At 47.6% G+C, this 18,442-nt stretch overlaps 1 protein-coding gene across 2 annotated transcripts in view; it reads left to right on the top strand.

The window, feature by feature from the left end:
* Positions 1 to 6,732: 6,732 nt before the first annotated feature.
* INTS3 (integrator complex subunit 3) overlaps positions 6,733 to 18,442 on the top strand; it is a 41,931-nt gene continuing 30,221 nt past the window's right edge. The window contains exons 1-3 of one of the 2 annotated variants that reach the window (XM_078078637.1): positions 6,733 to 6,986; positions 7,346 to 7,540; positions 16,894 to 16,977. In XM_078078637.1, the coding sequence (XP_077934763.1) occupies positions 7,397 to 7,540; positions 16,894 to 16,977 (228 nt within the window). In that variant the 5' untranslated portion in view covers positions 6,733 to 6,986; positions 7,346 to 7,396. Of the gene's footprint in view, positions 6,987 to 7,314; positions 7,541 to 16,893; positions 16,978 to 18,442 lie in introns of both variants that reach the window. The other variant, XM_036066898.2, reaches the window with a different exon arrangement.

The raw sequence follows: 18,442 nt of genomic DNA, 5'->3' as shown, positions 1-18,442 counted from the left end.
CGGGAACACAACAGGGGGAGTGGCAGAGGGAGAAGCAGGCTTCCCGCTGAGCAGGAAGCCCTGATGTGGGGCTCGATCCCAGGACCCTGGGATCATGACCTGAGCCGAAGGCAGCCGCTTAACGACTGAGCCACCCAGGCGCCCCCTAAATTTGCCATTTGTAATACTGCTACAGGTTTATGCCCTACCAGGAGTTCAGATGATAAATTACATTTTGCACAATTTTCATCGAAGAAGAAAAAAAGATATAAGCATCTGGCTCCTTGCTCAGCGGGAGCCTGCTTCTCCCTCTGCCTGCCACTCTCCCTACTTGTGCGCGCTCTCTCTCTCTCTGGCAAATAAATAAAATCTTCTAAAAAATAAAAATAAAAAATATATTTAAAGATTTTATTTTTTTTTAAGATTTTATTTATTTATTTGACATAGAGAGACACAGCGAGAGAGGGAACACAAGTAGGGGGAGTGGGAGAGGGAGAGGCAGGCTTCCTGCGGAGCAGGGAGCCCAATGCGGGGCTCGATCCCAGGACCCTAGGATCATGACCTGAGCTGAAGGCAGACACTTAACAACTGAGCCACCCAGGCGCCCTGAGATTTTATTTATCCATTTGAGAGTGAGAGAGAGCGCACAAAGAGGGGGAGGGGCAGAGGGAGAGGGAGCAGCAGACTCCCCACCAGGCAGGGAGCCTGATATGGGGCTCGATCCCAAGACCCCGAGTTCATGACCTGAGCCAAAGGCAGATGCCTGACCAACTGAGCGACCCCCGTGCCCCAAGACATTCAGTTTTGACGAGGCATCAGTGACAGTCAAATCCTCCCTTTGCAATTTCACAAATCTGATGATTGGAAGGATTTTCCGTATACTAGTTTCTGGCTCTGTATATTTCAAACCTTGTTTCTCCTGTACTAACTACATGCTTCCAGGGCTCAGAATTTAGGGTATGTTCACACAGTCTCTAACCCCGTGCCCGTAATAATGCTGGATGAGTCTGCTTAGTTGATAGGAGAGTATTCCTATCTCTGAGCCACCCAGGCGCCCCTACTTTAGTAAAAGTTAAAAAAAAAAAAAAAAGAATTGTAAGTTAGAAATTTCCAAATCACTCCATTTTTCCACTTTGTATTAACAAAGTGGCAGTACGATGTAGGGGTAAAGTGTGCTTGCCCTGGAGCTCCTTGGGTTCAGATCCTGGCTATATTAGTTTGCTCAGGCTACTGCAACAAAACACTATAGACCTGGTAGCTTAAACAACAGAAATTTCTCAGTTCTGGAGGCTGGGAAGTCTGAGATCAGAGCGCAGGCAATGTAGGGTTCATTCGGAGGCTTGCACTTATCACCATTTTGCTGCCTGAGCTCACATGACCTCTTCTTTGTGTACCTGTTGTGTAGTAAGGGAGGGCCCTTTTATAAGGGCACTAATCCCATCATGAGGGCCCTACCCTCATGACCTCATTTAAATCTAATTACCTCCCAGAGGTCTGGTCTCTAAATACCAGCACACTGGGGGCTTCCACATATGAATTTGGAGGGACACAATTCAGTTCTACATTTCCTAAGTCCTACATTTCCTAAACCATATGACCTGTACAAATTATTAAACATCTCTGTGGGGGCGCCTGGGGGGCTCAGTCGGTTAAGCATCTGCCTTCAGCTCAGGTCACGGTCCTGATGAGCCCCACATCCATCGGGCTCTCTGATCAGCGGGGAGCCTGCTTCCCCTGCCTCTCTGCCTGCTGCTCACCTACTTGTGATAAATATTTTATTTATTTATTAGAGAAAGTGAGAGCAAGAGAGATCACAGATGGAGAGGGAGAAGCAGACTCGCCACTGAGCGGGGAGCCCGATGTGGGGCTTGATCCCAGAACCCGGAGATCATGACCCGAGCCAAAGGCAGATGCTTAATCAACTGAGCCACCCAGGCACCCCAATAAATAAAATCTTAAAAGAAACCCCACAACAACCAACAACTTCTCTGTGCCTCAGTTTTATTATCTGTAAAGTGGAGAAGACAGTATTACTTAAATCAAGGTGTAAATGAATTAAAACATGAAGTATTGGAATGATGCAGGGCATGTAGCAAGCTCTTGATAAGTAAGTTGTCATTTTATTCATATGTATATAAGAAGGGAAAAAAAAGTAAAAAAAAGGGGCACCTGGCTGGCTCAGTCCATGGAGGATGTGACTCTTGATCTTGGGGTTCTAAGTTCAAGCCCCACGTTGGGTGTAGAGCTTACTTAATTTAAAAAAATGTGTATAAAATTAGAGCTTATTTTCTGACTAAAGTATTGGAGAAAGGCAGGTATGCTTTCCTACTATCATATATATTTTTTGTTTTGCTTTTTTAAGATTTTATTTTTAAGTAATCCCTACACCCAACATGAGCTTTAACTTAAGAACCTGAGATCAAAAGTTGCACGCTCCACAGACTGAGCCAGCCAGGGGCCCCAAAATATTGACTATTACGAAAGTGTTTTTTTTTTTTTAAAGATTTTTTAAATTTATTCATTCGAGACACAGAGATACAGAGAGAGAACATGAGCAGGGGGAGAAGCAGAGGGAGGGGGAGAAGCAGGCCCCCCGCTGAGCAGGAGCCCGATGCGGGGCTCGATCCCAGAACCCTGGGATCATGACCTGAGCCAAAGGCAGAAGCTTAACCATCTGAGCCACCCAGGCGCCCCTGACTATTACAAAAGTTTTTAACAAAAGTGTCCAATATGAAAATGTACATGACCTGATTTTTATATTGTCATGAAACATGATGAGGGAGGAGATGGCTAGCTGAAGACAAAGTGCAAGCTGACACTCTGCAACCTCCCCCACCCCCCACTCCTGGGCGGGATATGTGTGACTTTCTTCCAGGAGTCTCCCAACTGTCTTAATGTTAATACCTTGCTAGAGGGGAAAACAACCTAACTTGACAATGGCAAGGCCTCCAACATCTTGTAGGTCCTCTTTAGCATTAGCTTGTAGTTCCTCTTTAGCAGTATCCTGAGGGTCTTCTTTAACATATGAAAATCCTTTTGAAATCCCCTTTTTCTTACTTTCCCCAACTCCTGAGTATATAAATAGCCACTCCTCAAAACCCCAGTGCAGCAGCTCTTTTTGCCAGTTGATGTTCCTGTCCTCGTGCTTTGCTTTAGTAAAGCCACCATTTTGCACCAAAGACATGTGAAGAATTATTTCTTGGTCAACGGCTCCGGACTTCACCCCACCGAACCTCACCTATATTCCAAAACCACATCAGTGACTACTCAGGGAGGTCAAAGATCCCAAAATTTATATAAATTTTTAAAGTTTAGGGGCGCCTGGGTGGCTCAGTCAGTCGTTCGGCGTCTGCCTTCGGCTCGGGTCGTGATCCCGGGGTCCTGGGTTCGAGCCCCACATCGGGCTCCCTGCTCCGCGGGAAGCCTGATTCTCCCTCTCCCACTCCCCCTGCTTGTGTTCCCTCTCTCGCTGTGTCTCTCTCTGTCAAATAAATAAATAAAATCTTTAAAAAAAATAAAAATAAAAATAAATTTTTAAAGTTTATTTATCTCGGTAGTCTCTACACCCAACGTGGGGCTGGAACTCAATCTTGAGATCAAGGGTCACATGCTCCTCCAACTGAGCCAGCCAGGCACCCCCCAAAGCATTTTCTGAATAAGGTATTTTTTTCTTCTTTTTAAAGCTTTTAAAAAATTTAATCTCTACACTCAACATGGGGCTCAAACTCATGACCCTGAGACCAATAGTTGCATGCACTTCCGACTGAGTCAGCCAGGTATTTTTGAGTAAGGTATTTTTAAAGAAGTACTACATTTACATGGTGCTTAATTAAAAAACCACCCAAGTGATGAGGGAGCAGAAGGCAAGCTGAGGAAAAAGCACAAGCTGACACCCTGCACCCCCCCCCCCCACCACTGTGGGATACTTGTGACATTCCTCAGGCCCTCCTGGATGCCCTAAAACTGGGGGAAAGGAAAAACAAATGGTTAACTGATAAAGATCACAGTCCTGCAGGACATGAGTCTCCCTCAGTTTACAAATGTCTTAGTGATTTACAAGGAAAAAGCATTCTTATTGATAGCCTAACTTCCAGAGATCCATAGACTTAATTTCCTGGAGCCCTAACATCACCCTCCCCTCCATAGTGATGTGGAAAACAAAGGTAAAAGGAAATGCAGGTAAAATTAAACTTCCTTATCAACTGTAGCCATTGACAAGGACTTGTGATAGGAAGATAATATTCCTCCAGGAAACTCCCAACTGTCTTTTTTTTTTTTTATTAAGATTTATTTATTTATTTGACAGAGAGAGCGCACAAGCAGGGGGAGCAGCAGGCAGAGGGAGAGAGAGGCTCCACTGAGCAGAGAGCAGAGAGTGTGGCTCAATCCTAGGACCCTGGGATCAGGACATGAGCCAAAGGCAGACACTTAACCGACTGAGTCACCCAGGCACCCCAAACCCCCAACTGTCTTAATGTTAATACTTTACTAGAGGGAAAACCAACCTCACCTTGACAATGGCAAGGCCTCCAGTATCCTGAAAGTCTTATTTAGCATATCAAAGTCCTTCTGGACATCTCCCTTTTTCCTTACTTCCCCCAACTCCCTAATATATAATCAGCCATTCCTCACAACCCCAGTGCAGCAGCTCTTTCTGCCCATAGGCCCTGTCCCCGTGCTTTATTAAAATCACCTTTTTTGGGGGCGCCTGGGTGGCTCAGTCATTGAGCGTCTGCCTTCAGCTCGGGTCATGGTCCCAGGGTCCTGGGATCGAGCCCCGCATCGGGCTCCCTGCTCAGCGGGAAGCCTGCTTCTCCCTCTCCCACTCCCCCTGCTTGTGTTCCTGCTCTTCCTGTCTCTCTGTCAAATAAATAAAATCTTAAAAAAAAAAAAAAATCACCTTTTTTGGGGCACCTGGGTGGCTCAGACGGTTAAGCATCTGCCTTCAGCTCAGGTCATGATCCCGGAGTCCTGGGATGGAGTCCCACATCGGGCTCCTTGCTCAGCAGGAAGCCTGCTTCTCCCTCTGCCTGCCACTTCCCCCTGCTTGTGCTCTCTCTCTCACAAATAAATAAATAAAACCTTTAAAAAAAAAATAAAATAAAAGCACCTTTTTTTGCACCAAAGACATCTCAAGAATTCTTTCTTGGCCATGGGCTCCGGACCTCACCAATGTCCCAAAACTCATCAAAAACATATACAGTAAAAGGTTTCTCTCCCACCCCATCTCCCAGGCAGCCAGTCTCCTACCCAAAGACAACAAATATTACTGGGGTTTTGTGTATGCTTTCAGAGATAGTCTCTGTATTTACAAATATGGGTGTATATTTCCCCAGTTCCCACTTTTAAAAACCCACACACAAAGAGAAGCATGAACACAGTGTTTTAAACCTAACTTTTCTTTGTTCGCCTAATGTATCTTTGTGTTTCAGTGACCCATAGTAATGTTATTGTAATGACAAGCATGTATTCTTCAGAGACTAATGCAGTGCTGTGCACCTAGAAGGAATCCAAAGCACAAAGAGAACGAAACTTTCTGAGCTATAAGGCTAGAGATCAGCCAGTCCGCTTTATTTTACAGGCAGGATAATTTATAGAAAGTCAAAGTAACTTGCCTAAGGTCTTAGAGTTAATATATACAATAAAGTAATGAATGAGAGTCAATTTAAAGGATCATCCACACCATTTCCATGCATGTGTATAGATAGCTAAAATATTAAGCCCTAACAAGTGTAGCAATAAATAGAATCCCCTGTGGTGTTAACTAATATCTGTACAATTTCAGTTTAAAAAGTAATCTCACTGGGGCGTCTGGGTGGCTCAGTCGTTGAGCGTCTGCCTTCGGCTCAGGTCATGATCCCAGGGTCCTGGGATCGAGTCCCGCCATCGGGCTCCCTGCTCTGCGGGAAGCCTGCTTCTCCCTCTGCCTCTACCCCCCGCTTGTGTTCCCTCTCTCGCTGTCTCTCTGTCAAATAAATAAATAAAATCTTTAAAAAAATAAAAATAAAAGTAATCTCACACCCTGAGGAAATGGAAAATGCTGTCGGGCCAGGAAGCAGAAGTGCACTCAGGGATACACCGCGCTCACAATACACGCGCCGGGCCTCCCTGGGCTGTGGGTAAGAGACGACTTCAGCGACAGGTATCAGACCCAGAGCCTCAGCACAAGGATGGAGATGGTTCTGTCACTCAGCAACCCGGCTAGTGCGGGCACGACTCTAGGGATCTGGACTGCCCGACTGGGTCCATGCACTGTTTTTTGCCGCAGCTGACGGCACTCGCGTGAGCACACGCTTACTTGTGCGATGCACGCTCAGCTCTGGGAGCTGGCTCCGTGCCACCTGACGGTCTCTGCCCTGGGACTGCTTAACCGCGAGGGTTACGCGACGCTCCCCTGCCTTGTACCGTCAGCTCGCGCAAGGCCTCCGGTCTCCTAGGCCAGGCGGGGACGCCGCAAGAGCTCTCGCAGCCACCCACGCTCCACAAGGAGGGGGAAGGAAGACGGAGGCTAGCGCCGCGCACGCGTGCCAAGGCAAGCCCGTCAGCGCGCGCAGGCGCAGCCTCCCCTTCCTGATCGCCTCGCGCTCCCACCCCTCTCCGAGAAGTCTTCCCGTCCCGCCCCCCGAGAGGAACGGGGGATGCGATTGGTCACTCTGGTTGTCCATCAGGCCGGTCTCACTGCCATTGGCAGCCGGGGAAAAGGCCGGTCGGCCGCCGTCGCCCTGCTCCTGAGAGACTCCGCGCCACCGCGGAAGCCGCGATTGGCGGAGGCCGGGCCGGAGGCCGCTCGCTTCCGGTCTCCGCGAGCCCTCCCCGCTGCCGCTGCCGCCGCCGCCGCCGCCCTCAGCCTCCCCGCCCCCCGCCCTTCCACCATGGCCGCCTGTGTGTGGTGTGGGGAGAAGCTGGTCCTCCGTGTCCTCCTGTAGCGCTCACTGCCTCACCCTCACCCCTAGGGGCCGGATCCAAAGGAACCTCGCTCCCCAGCCCTTCGGGCCCCAGCCAGAAAGGTTTCCTACCCCCTACCTCAGGGGCAGGACTCCTCTTTCCCTCACCTCCTGAGGCAGAAACTTAGGATTTGCTCTGCCTCTCTTAGCGTCAGAAGCCAGAAAGGGCTCCCCTTCCACTTCAGGGCCTCTCCTGCCTTCCCCGGAGGTGCAGACCCTCACCCCAGCACACCCGGGAGCTGGCGGCCTTCCCTCAGCACTGCCACTCCAGACACGGGACCTAGAGGGCCGTCCGCCTTCGCGTCCTCCACAGGAGCGGCCTTTCGGAGAGGAGGGCGGGGCGGACAGCACGGGGACCCTTCCCGACCCCGCTCGTCCCTCTTGCCCCCAGGCTCTGGCAACCCGGAGTTCGTAATTTCTAGGACTTCCTGCCCGTCCACCCCCTGGCCTCCTCCCGTCTCTTGGCCACAGCCATGGAGTTACAGAAGGGAAAGGGGGCAGCAGCAGCAGCTGCTTCGGGAGCAGCGGGAGGTGGAGGAGGAGCGGGAGCAGGAGCCCCAGGAGGGGGGAGGCTGCTACTTTCAACCAGTTTGGATGCCAAGGATGAGTTAGAGGAGGTAGGTGTGGGGGTGGGGAAGGGAGTTAAGAAACTGGGCTGAGGAGGGGTACCGGAGCGGGTACGGGGTGGGGGGTCGGGGAGGAGGCCTTCAGGGGTTTTCTGAGGCAGCACGAGCACCGCTCCAGACTTCCTGCTCCAGAAGGAAGGAGCGCGGGCCAACTTCCTGGACAGGTTGTCATAGCAACAGCAGCCACTAGGATGAGGATGGGTGGGGGGGCGTTGATGAGGAAGGGAAGCACCGTCCAGATCTGCCGAGTTTATTTTTGACATTCTTTTCCACTCAGAGACCACACGTATTCTTCATAGCTGTCCTGCCTCAGACGGGGTCCTGTGTTGAGTTGACAAGTACCGTGTGTGTGCGCGCACGTGTGTGTGTGTAGACTACCACACGTATTCTTCATAGCTGTCCTGCTTCAGACGGGGTCCTGTGTTGAGTTGACAAGTACCGTGTGTGTGTGTGTAGGTGTGTAGGTGTCTGGGGGGCTGACAGGAGTCCGCAGCAGGCTTCAGAGCCTCCTATCAGGTAGCACTGACTTCATGTGGACGTAGGCAGTTGACCGCGATGTGCACTGGGCATTTGAAGACCCAAGGAACAGTGATGTTTAGTTAGGGTACCATCAACTACAGCTGTCCTTCAGAAGCTGATAGCACACACGCGAGGGTGCTGAGAAAGAGGGTCGAGTGAACTCACACAGGGTAGTTGACCCTCTACTCCCCCACTTGTTCCCCTCCTCTTGTCCCTGACAGCCCAGAGTGCTGCTACTCAGGTAGAGTCACAGGAATAGGAGACCAGAACTGAGAAGGGACTGCTAAACTGTTTGTAAGACCTAGTGCATTCAACTCTGTGGTTATCCAGGGACAGGAAGAGCACAAGAACAGGGTCTGGCTCTTCCCTGACCATTTCCCTGCTTTTTAAAAAAATTCTGTTTTATTTTAATTTTTAATTAATTAATTTTTTTTTTTTTTTTTAAATAATTTATTTATTTGACAGAGAGAGACACAGCGAGAGAGGGAACACAAGCAGGGGGAGTGGGAAAGGGAGAAGCAGGCTTCCCGCAGAGCGGGGAGCCCGATGTGGGGCTCGATCCCAGGACCCTGGGATCATGACCTGAGCTGAAGGCAGATGCTTAATGACTGAGCCACCCATGCGCCCCTGTTTTATTTTATGTTTTTAAAGATTTTATTTATTTGAGAGAGCTTCAGACAGCATGAATGGGGGGGTAGGGGGAGGGGAAGGGAAGTGGACTCCCCGCTGAGCAGGGAGCCCGATATGGGGTTCGATCCCAGGACCCTGGGATCATGACCTGAGCCGAAGGCAGACGCTTAACTGACTGAACCACCCAGGCGCCCCTAAAAATTTTATTTTAAAGAATTTATTTATTTGACAGAGCACAAGCAGGGGGAGCGGCAGGCAGAGGGAGAGGGAGAAGCAGGCTCCCCAGTGAGCAGGGAGCCCGATGCTGGACTCGATGCCAGGACCCTGGGATCATGACCTGAGCCGAAGGTGGATGCTTAACGACTGAGCCCGCAGGCTTCCCCATTTCCCTGCTTCTAACTTTGTCACTGGCCCTTTATCAGATAGTAGAGGGTGGGCAGGCAGATAGGTGGAATTCATAGTTTAGATTTGAAAAAAAGTGTTGGTTCAGATACAAAATGATGGAATGTATATGCAGAAATGAACTTTGCAAATCAAGGTGGCTGGATATAACTTTGCAGATCATCCATTGGCAGATGTCTGCTCACAGGCTGGTTTTCCATCCTGCTTCTCCCCCCTAATTCTGTGTGCATTTAGAGAAGTCAAAGTTTTTCTGCTGTTGTTTTTATCAGCTAAGGTAGATACAATTAGGAAAATAAACAATGCTACTAAAAATAATGTATTCCCAAAACAAATAAAAATGACTGTAGGAATGTCTAGCACTTTGAATTATCCACTTTTTAAGAAATGGCCACTGTCATTGTCAAAGTATTTGTTGAGCCCAGTGTTCTGGTACAGCAGCTCTAGAATTGTAGAAAGAAAATAGTTGACTGCCTTTGATCCCTCCACCAAATTGGGTGGAGGGGAAAAGCCCCCAGGCGTTGGACGAAAATCTGTTTATTTCCCACCCTGATTGCTAGACGGTTCATCCTGCCTCTGCTAATTTGTACCACAGAGTAGTACAGCATCCTGTTCTGAACAGTGACATGTTTGCTAGGGGACTCAGTGATAGGGCAGGAGGGGACCATAAAAGAGAGGAAGCATTTATTTTTTTGCTTTTTTGGACTGAGAGTGAACTTTCAGCTGTTTCCAGAGAGAAGGGGGAAGGAGGGTCTCTCTCTCCCTCTCCTCCTTCTTTTCCTCCTGTCCTTCCTGGTGTAGATGTTTCCCAGCATTTCTTGGCTCTCCCTTTTCCTTCTTTGGCCTTTACCCTTTGCATTTGAATTTTCCATGTTTTTAACCCATGTGTGTGGTTCCCACTGGACCAGAGTGTCCCTAAGGGCAAGACTTGCTGGCTTCTTCCTCTGGGTCTCCCCACAGAGCTCTGGATACAGAAGTTATCAAAACCTGCTGTTGACTGGTCTCTTTGTTCTGGTGTGGTATTTTCCACCACAGGCCTACCTATTGCCCAGGAACACAGAGGTAGCTTCCTAATGGTAGATGCCTCCTGTGTGCAGTCTCATAGGAAAATGGGATAAGGGAGACCCAAGTCTGCTTTGCAGAGCTTATCATCTGAAGACTGAGTTAGCATACCCATAAGGAAGGTGGGAAAAAAAGACACCCCAAAAACCTGGTAGTGAAGAGGCTGGGGTCATTATAGCTGAGTGTGATGAGGAAAGGCCCCTTAGACTCCTGGTGTATGAAACACTGCTGAAGAGCATCCCAGCCAGGAGCTGTGACTCTTACCCAAGGGAGCATTTGTTGAATGCTTTCTTTTCTTTGGCTTTGTTTCTTTCTTTGAAGGGGAAATTCTTGCCCATCCCATTCCAATTTGGGGAATGAGATAAAAACAGTGCCAGAGGGGCACCTGGGTGGCTCAGTCGTTAACCATCTGCCTTTGGCTCAGGTCTTGGTCCCAGGGTCCTGGGATCGAGCCCCGCATCAGGCTCCCTGCTCTGAGGGAAGCCTGCTTCTCCGTCTCCCACTCCCTCTGCTTGTGTTCCCTCTCTTACTATGTCTCTCTGTCAAATAAATAAATAAAATCTTTTAAAAAAAAAATAGTGCCAGAGATTGGAGGCGTTTAGAACATGCAACTCCTAGTCTCCCGGTCCACCGCTCCCGCTCATTCCTCTCTGGGAAGGACCTGGTCTACTTTGAAGTCAGGCTGAAAGTAGGAGCTGTGGCTCAAACAGGTCAGAACTTCCTCTTAAGCTATGGACAGGTCTTAGGGCTGCATTGGGTAGAGGTACATCCCTTATAGGTGTTCTCCAAGGGGTAATTCATACCTTGTCTCTGAAGAATCTCCAGGGAACAGGGTTTGAGTCATCTCTAATTTTTCCCCCGAAATCCACATTGCACTTATAAGTGACTCTTGGCTGTAGAGTACTTGGAACCCAGCTTATTCAGTAACTCCTTACTGATGTGGGCTCTTGGGGATTTTGTAGGCTGGAACATACCTTCTTTTACTGAAGACAGTGGAGTTTGCTCTTTCAGGGCCACTGTCTTCCAATAAGAGAGCAGTATTTAATACATATTTTTACCAGACTGTATGTTCACTTGTCTGAGGGAGCGGAAACTGGGAGTTAGAGGGATTTCTCTAACTTCAGTCCTAAGTTTCAGGTATATACTGGCAACCTAGAAGGCCTTCCCCTACTCTGCCCCCGCTCTGTCTACTGCTGCTGTCATGGAGAACATGGTCAGGTAATCTTGGTACTAGAAAACTTATTTCAGAAGCTCCTAGAGATGGTAAATATTTACTCAGCTCTTTGAGGTGCTGTCATGGAGGGCTTACTCTGAACAGAGCCACTCTGCCAGTAATTGTTGGCAACTGCATGTGTGATTCCATGTTTACTAAGGGCCTCTGGGGACTGGGGGGGAAGCGGGGTACTGCTACTTGTTTGTAGGGATTTTGACTTCCTACAGCCCTCTTTGACAGGATGTGGTCCTTCTGTCGGTCTGAAAGTTTTGTAATTCCTTCTCCCATCCCTGTTTGGAAAAGTGATTCCTGTAGTTTGGGAAGAGCAGCATCTTTTACATTTCATTGCCTGGAAAGGACTGGCCCTCACATTTCTTTCCTCATCACTTTTATCCGTGCATCCAAATTCTGGACTCTCCTACTTCCTACATCCTTAGCTGGGCCTCGCTGTTCCAAGAGGCCACTGTTCTTGACTGGGCAGTGACCCATAGAACTGACTCAAGCCTCTGAATGGAGCTTAGACTAAGGAGGGGCCTAGAGAAACCTGGTTCTGTCCAAGGTCTCTGTGTGTTACATCATAGCCAGAAACTTGGCCATTCCATAGGCTGATCCTCATTGCATAAGGATCTTGGTGCAGGGTCCAACAGTCAGGCCTCCTCCCACCTCCCGTACCCTTCCTTTCCTCTTCTCTCCTAGAAGGCAAACGTACAGAGGGTAATTAGGAGAGGAAGCTTTTCAGCCTGGTCAGGGACTTAACCCGTGTCCTGTAGTAGGAGGGCTCCGCTTTCAGGAATCTTCAAGGACATGCCATTAGAAGTAGTAGCAGATTGGGCGCCTGGGGGGCTCAGTCGGTTAAGCGACTGCCTTCGGCTCAGGTCATGATCCCGGAGTCCTGGGATCGAGCCCCACATCGGGCTCCCGGCTTGGCGGGGAGCCTGCTTCTCCCTCTGACCCTATCCCCTCTCATGCTGTTTCTCTCTCTCTCTCTCTCTCTCTCTCTCAAATAAATAAATAAATAAAATCTTAAAAAAAAAAAAAAGGAAGTAGTAGCAGATGTTGGGGAGTGGTCTGTTCTTCAGAGATTTGGTTGTGCAGTTGCTGAGCTTTTTCACAAATGGAACAGATTATAATTTAACTGAGACTGTATGCTAGATGTTTTCACATATGTTATCTTGTGTAATCTTCAGAGCAACGTTGTGATATATTTTTTTTAAAATAGGGTTTTTAAAAAAATTAATTTTGTGAGAGAGAGAGGAATGCAAGAACAGGGGAGCTCGAGCATGAGTGGGGGAGGGGCAGAGGGAGTGGAAGAGAGAGAATCTCAAGCAGACTCCCTGCTGAGTGCGGAGCCTGACATGGGGCTCAATCCCAGGACCCTGAGATCATGATCTGAGCTGAAATTGAGTCAGACACCCAACCGACTGAACAACCCAGGCGCCCCTATTTCTATTTTTCAGATAAGAAAAACCAGGGTTTAGAGAGGCTAAGGAACTCACCCAAGATTAGCTTAAGACTAGCGCGTAGTGGGGGGATCCTTCTATACCATGCTTGTCAGTGTGCTCATTAGCTAGCTGCTGTTTACTGCTTGCATCTCTGCTGATTCAGCAGAGACCTCTTCCTTTGAGTAGAAAGTAATATCTAGAATTTTAGGATGCTGTGCTGCTGCTTGTTCACCTGGGCTGGGTAAGCGGGACTTAGCTGCTGGAGGAACTGATTCTCTAATCACTGATAGCTATCTTGGGTTAGAGAGGGATACAATTTATTTGTTTGTTTGTTTGCCAGAGAAAGCACAAGCAGGGGGAGTGGCAGGCAGAGGCAGAGGGAGAAACAGGCTCCCTGCTGAGCAAGGAGCCCGAAAGGGGACTCGATCCCAGGACCCTGGGATCATGACCTGAGCTGAAGGCAGATGCTTAACTGACTGAGCCACCCAGGTGTCCTGAGAGGGATACAATTTAAAAAGGGAAAATACAACCTGATGTTTTTCCTTCCCTCTCCTGCTCATGTGGGAGCTGGACTAGGTAGTGTTGGATCTCACAGCTCAGCTTTCATGTGATCTCACAGCTCCTTTTCACAAGTACACAGGTGCTGTTAAGGCAGAGTGTACTTATCTGACCTAATTTGGAGGCTAGTCAGACCTGATGGGTGGTGAAGTTGTAATACCTTCAAATCTGAATGGCTTTGGGCCTAATGTAGGTCAAAGTTTTGTGACTGTGGGAGCTCCTTGCCTTAACACTCAGTTCTCCTCTGTGCCACCTTATGCTCTTGGTCAGGGATGGATATAGGCAACCTTAGGATGATGGTGAAGGGAGACACAGGATTATCTTTCATTCCTACACCTCTTTTCTTTTTTTTTTTTTTTTTAAAGATTTTATTTATTTGACAGAGAGACACAGCGAGAGAGGGAACACAAGCAGGGGGAGTGGGAGAGGGAGAAGCAGGCTTCCCGTGGAGCAGGGAACCTGATGCGGGGCTCGATCCCAGGACCCTGGGATCATGATCTGAGCTGAAGGCAGACGCTTAACGACTGAGCCACCCAGGCGCCCCCCTACACCTCTTTTCCATTGTCCTTACACATGGGTTCCTCTCAACACTGCAGTAGAACCTTTTCTCAGCAAGATGTTTTGTAATGACCTGTAGGATTAGTGGGAAGTAAACTGCCTACCTTTGTCCATTTTGCCAGCATCACCATTACTGGGAATTGGGAATTGGTTTTCCTTAAATAGTTTTGGGGTTAGTCCTAAAGATAAAGTTTTAAAAGACTCAGGAAGTAGTTTCGGTGGTGATAATGGAGAGGCTCATGGATTTAATATGAGGTATATTTGTCAATATCTCCTCAATATTTAGTATTAAATGTTTCTTTAGAACAGGAACCAGTGACTAAGATCTCCTTAGAATATTGAGCACGTGTCATGTTAGAGTTGGCCTTTGAAACTAGAATGCCTCTTGGGTGGACTTTAATGCAACTGTCCCCACCTTTGTCCAGAGGCTCAGGCAGTTTAGCTTTTTGTTCTCCTTTTCTTTCCTCATGCTCATTTTTTTAAATTTGTTTTTAACTTTTTTGGGGACACTTTTTTTTTAAAGATTTTATTTATTTGACAGAGCAAGAGCGCACAATTAGGGGGAGCAGCAGAGGGAGAGGGAGAAACAGGCTCCCCACTGAGCAAGTAGCCCAAGCGGGGCTCAATCCTACAACCTGAGATCATGATCTGAGCTGAAACCAAGAGTCGGATGCTCAACCAGCTGTGCCACCCCATTATGTTTCTTTAATTTTTTTAAAAAAGATTTTATTTGTTGAGAGCACGAGTGGGGTTAGGGGCAGAGGGAGAAGAAGAGGGAGAAGCAGACTCCCCAATGAGCAGGGAGCCTGATGCAGGGCTCCATCCCAGGGCCCTGAGATCATGACCTGAGCTGAAGGCAGACACTTAAACCACTGAGCCACCCAGGTGCCTCAGTGTTTCTTTAAATTTTTTTTTTTTTTAAAGATTTTATTTATTTGACAGAGAGAGATGGAACATAAGCAGGGGGGAGTGGGAGAGGGAGAAGCAGGCTTCCCGCGGAGCAGGGAGCCCGATGCGGGGCTCGATCCCAGGACCCCGGGACCACGACCCGAGCCGAAGGCAGACACCTAACAACTGAGCCACCCAGGCGCCCCTGTTTCTTTAAATTTTTAACAGCTTTTTATTTTAAAATGATTTCAAGCTTAGAGAAATATTATAATACAAAGAACTCTCGGGGCGCCTGGGTGGCTCAGTCGGTTAAGCGTCTGCCTTCGGCTCGGGTCGTGATCTCAGGGTCCTGGGATCGAGCCCCACGTCCGGCTCCCTGCTCGGCGGGGAGTCTGCTTCTCCCTCTCCCTCTGCCCCTGCCTCTGCTCTCTTTGTCTCTCTCAAATAAATAAAATCTTTAAAAAAAAAAAAAAAAAAACAAAGAACTCTCATATACTCTTCGCCCAGATTCACCAGTTATTAACATTATTTCTCTGTACACATTTTGTTTTAACCTTTTGACAGTAAGTGGCAGCCATGAGGGTTTAAATACTTCATTGTGGGGGCGCCTGGGTGGCTTAGTCGTTAGGCGTCTGCCTACGGCTCAGGTCATGATCCCAGGGTCCTGGGATCGAGCCCCGCATCAGGCTCCCTGCTTGGCGGGAAGCCTGCTTCTCCCTCTCCCACTCCCCCTGCTTGTGTTCCTGCTCTCGCTATCTCTCTCTCTGTCAAATAAATAAATAAATAAATACTTCATTGTGTATTTCCTAAGAACAAAGATCTTCAGTTACATAACTACTGCTCTGTTGTCAGGATTAGAACATTTAACATCAATATGCTTCTGTTACAGAACATACTCAGATTTTACCAGTTGTCCCAATAATGTCCATATAGCAATCCAGGATCACAAGTTGAGTTTAGGTGCACTCTCCCTTTAACCTGAAGCAGATTCTTAATCTTTCTTTGTCTTTCATGACCTTAAACACTTTGGACAGGTCAGTTATTTTGTAGAGTATCTCTCAAATTGGGTTGTCTGAAATTTCTTCCATGATTAGATTGAAATTATTCATTTTTGGGCCAGAAAACCATACAAGTACTGTTACAGCCTTTCCAGTGCACCCTGTTGAGGCATGTAGTGTCAGGAGTCAGTTTGTCTCCTTTTGAGGTTATTAATTTTGATTACTTTGTTAAGGTGGTATCCCCCAGAATTTCTTTTCCCTTTGTAATTAAGTATTTTGAACCCACATAAATATCCTTTTGTGCAGTTTCACCTCTGGTTTAGTGTCCACTGATGATATTTGCCGGAATCATTTTTGCTCCTGTTGTTCCTTACGCATTTATTGGTTGGCATTCCACTATAAGGGAGAGCTTTCCCTTCTTCATTATTTATTATGTGTGTGTGTTTTAGCATGGATTCCTATTTTATTCAGTGGGTTATAATCTTTTTTTAATTTTTTTTTAAAGATTTTATTTATCTATTTGACAGAAAGAGACACAGCGAGAGAGGGAACACAAGCAGGGCCAGTGGGAGAGGGAGAAGCAGGTTCCCGCTGAGCAGGGAGCCCTATGCGAGGCTCGATCTCAGGACCCTGGGATCATGACCTGAGTCGAAGGCAGAAGCCTAACGACTGAGCCACCCAGGTGCCCCTCTTTGTTTTTTTTTTTGCCCACTAAGCTCTACACCCAACATGGGGCTTGAATTTATGACCTCTGAGATCAAGAGTCGAATACTCTAATGACTGAGCGCCCCCTCCCCCGCTGTGGGCTATAATTATAATCTTAAGCCTCTTTTAATATGTGGGTTCCCCCTCCCTGCTTTTTTCCCTTGCAGTTTGTGTGTTAAAGAATCAGGTTACGTGTCATGGTTTCCACCCTCTGGACTTAGCTGATTATATCCTGTATAACTTTACTTGTAAACTGGTAGTTAGATCTAGAGGTATGATGAGGTTTAAATTTCTTGAAAACCTTTTTGGGGTCAGAAATACTTTGCAGGTGGTGGTGTGACACACTCTGAACTTTTTCTCACCCCTTTACAGAGGTTAGAAAGATGCATGAGCATTGTGACATCGATGACTACTGGTGTCTCAGAGAGGGAGGCCAATGATGCCCTCAATGCTCACGTGAGTATAATGCTCTCCCCCATCCATGTCTGTTGCTCTGGAAGCTTTGAGATGTGATCCAAAAGATAGAAGGACTTAAGTGGCTGGGAATTAGGGGACTGAAGTGAGTATCTTGGCTCCCTGAACCAGACTTCCCAGCTCCTCTCTCTGTCTCACTGTGGGAATCCAGCTCTTGGAGCTTAGGTGTCTTTAAGTCACAACTTTTAAAAATAACTCTTAGTTCTGTAGTGACTTTTTTCTTTGCAAATTATTCTCACGTATTTGATCCTTTACATTTCATTTCCTTTTTTTTTTTTTTTGGAGGGAGGGAGGGAGGGGCAGAGGGAGAGGGAGAGAGGATCTTAAGCAGGCTCCACGCCCAGCACAGAGCCTGATGCCGGGACTTTATCTCACAACCCTGAGGTCAGGACCAAATCAAGAGTCAGAGCCAAAATCAAGAGTGGGATGCTCAACCGACTGAGCCAGCCATGTGCCCCATGATCCTTTATATTTCCTAATCTGTGAGATTGAAAGGATTTTAAGTAGTACATGTAAAGGTCTTTTTTTTTTTTTTTTTTTATAAGATTTTATGTATTCATTTGTCAGAGAGCGAGCACAGGCAGGGGGAGTGGCAGGCAGAGGGGGAGGGAGAAGCAGGCTTCCCGCTGAGCAAGGAGCCCAGTGTGGGACTCCATCCCAGGACTCTGGGATCATGACCTGAGCCAAAGGCAGACACTTAACCAACTGAGCCACCCAGGCATTCCAGTACATGTAAAGGTCTTACAGTAATTCCAGCCACATAGTGAATGTTTAGTATTTCCTTTTTATTAGTAGTATATTATTTTTATTGTGTCTTCACCTTACAAACACCACAGATTCAGTGATTTGCCCAAAGTCTTGACTTGGTATGTATGCTTATTACCCCATGAATGGCTCTGCAGCTCCCTCCCTCCTGAAGGCTATTAAGGTCTGGTAAAGGTGGTACAGTGAGGTTTTTTTTCTGCTTTATTATTTTTTTTAAGTTTTCTCTGAAGATTTATTTATTTATTTTGAGAGAGAAAGAAAGTGTGCACACACTTGAGTGGGGGGAACGGCAGAGAAAGAGAATCTTTCACGCAAACTCCCCCCTAAGCATGGAGCCTGATGTGGCTTGATTTCAGGACCCATGAGGCTTGATTTCAGGACCCATGAGATCGTGACCTGAGCCAAAACCCAAGAGTGGGATGCTCAACTGACGAGTCACCCAGGCGCCCTTAAAGATTTTATTTTATTCATTTTATTTATTTTTAAGGATTTTTATTTATTTATTTGTTAGAGAAAGAGAGAGGGTGCACACGAGCAGGGGGAGGGGCAGAGGGAGAAGCAGGCTCCCTGCTGGGCAAGGAGCCCAATGCGGGGCTTGATCCCAGGACCCTGAGATCATGACCTGAGCCGAAGGCATAACATTTAACTGACTGAGCCACCCAGGCATCCCAAAGATTAGATT

This window comes from Halichoerus grypus, chromosome 7 (genome assembly GCF_964656455.1).
Source record: "Halichoerus grypus chromosome 7, mHalGry1.hap1.1, whole genome shotgun sequence".
NCBI lineage: Eukaryota > Metazoa > Chordata > Mammalia > Carnivora > Phocidae > Halichoerus > Halichoerus grypus.
The sequence above is the reverse complement of the archived record's forward strand: the minus strand, read 5'-3'. Positions and strand labels throughout refer to the sequence as shown.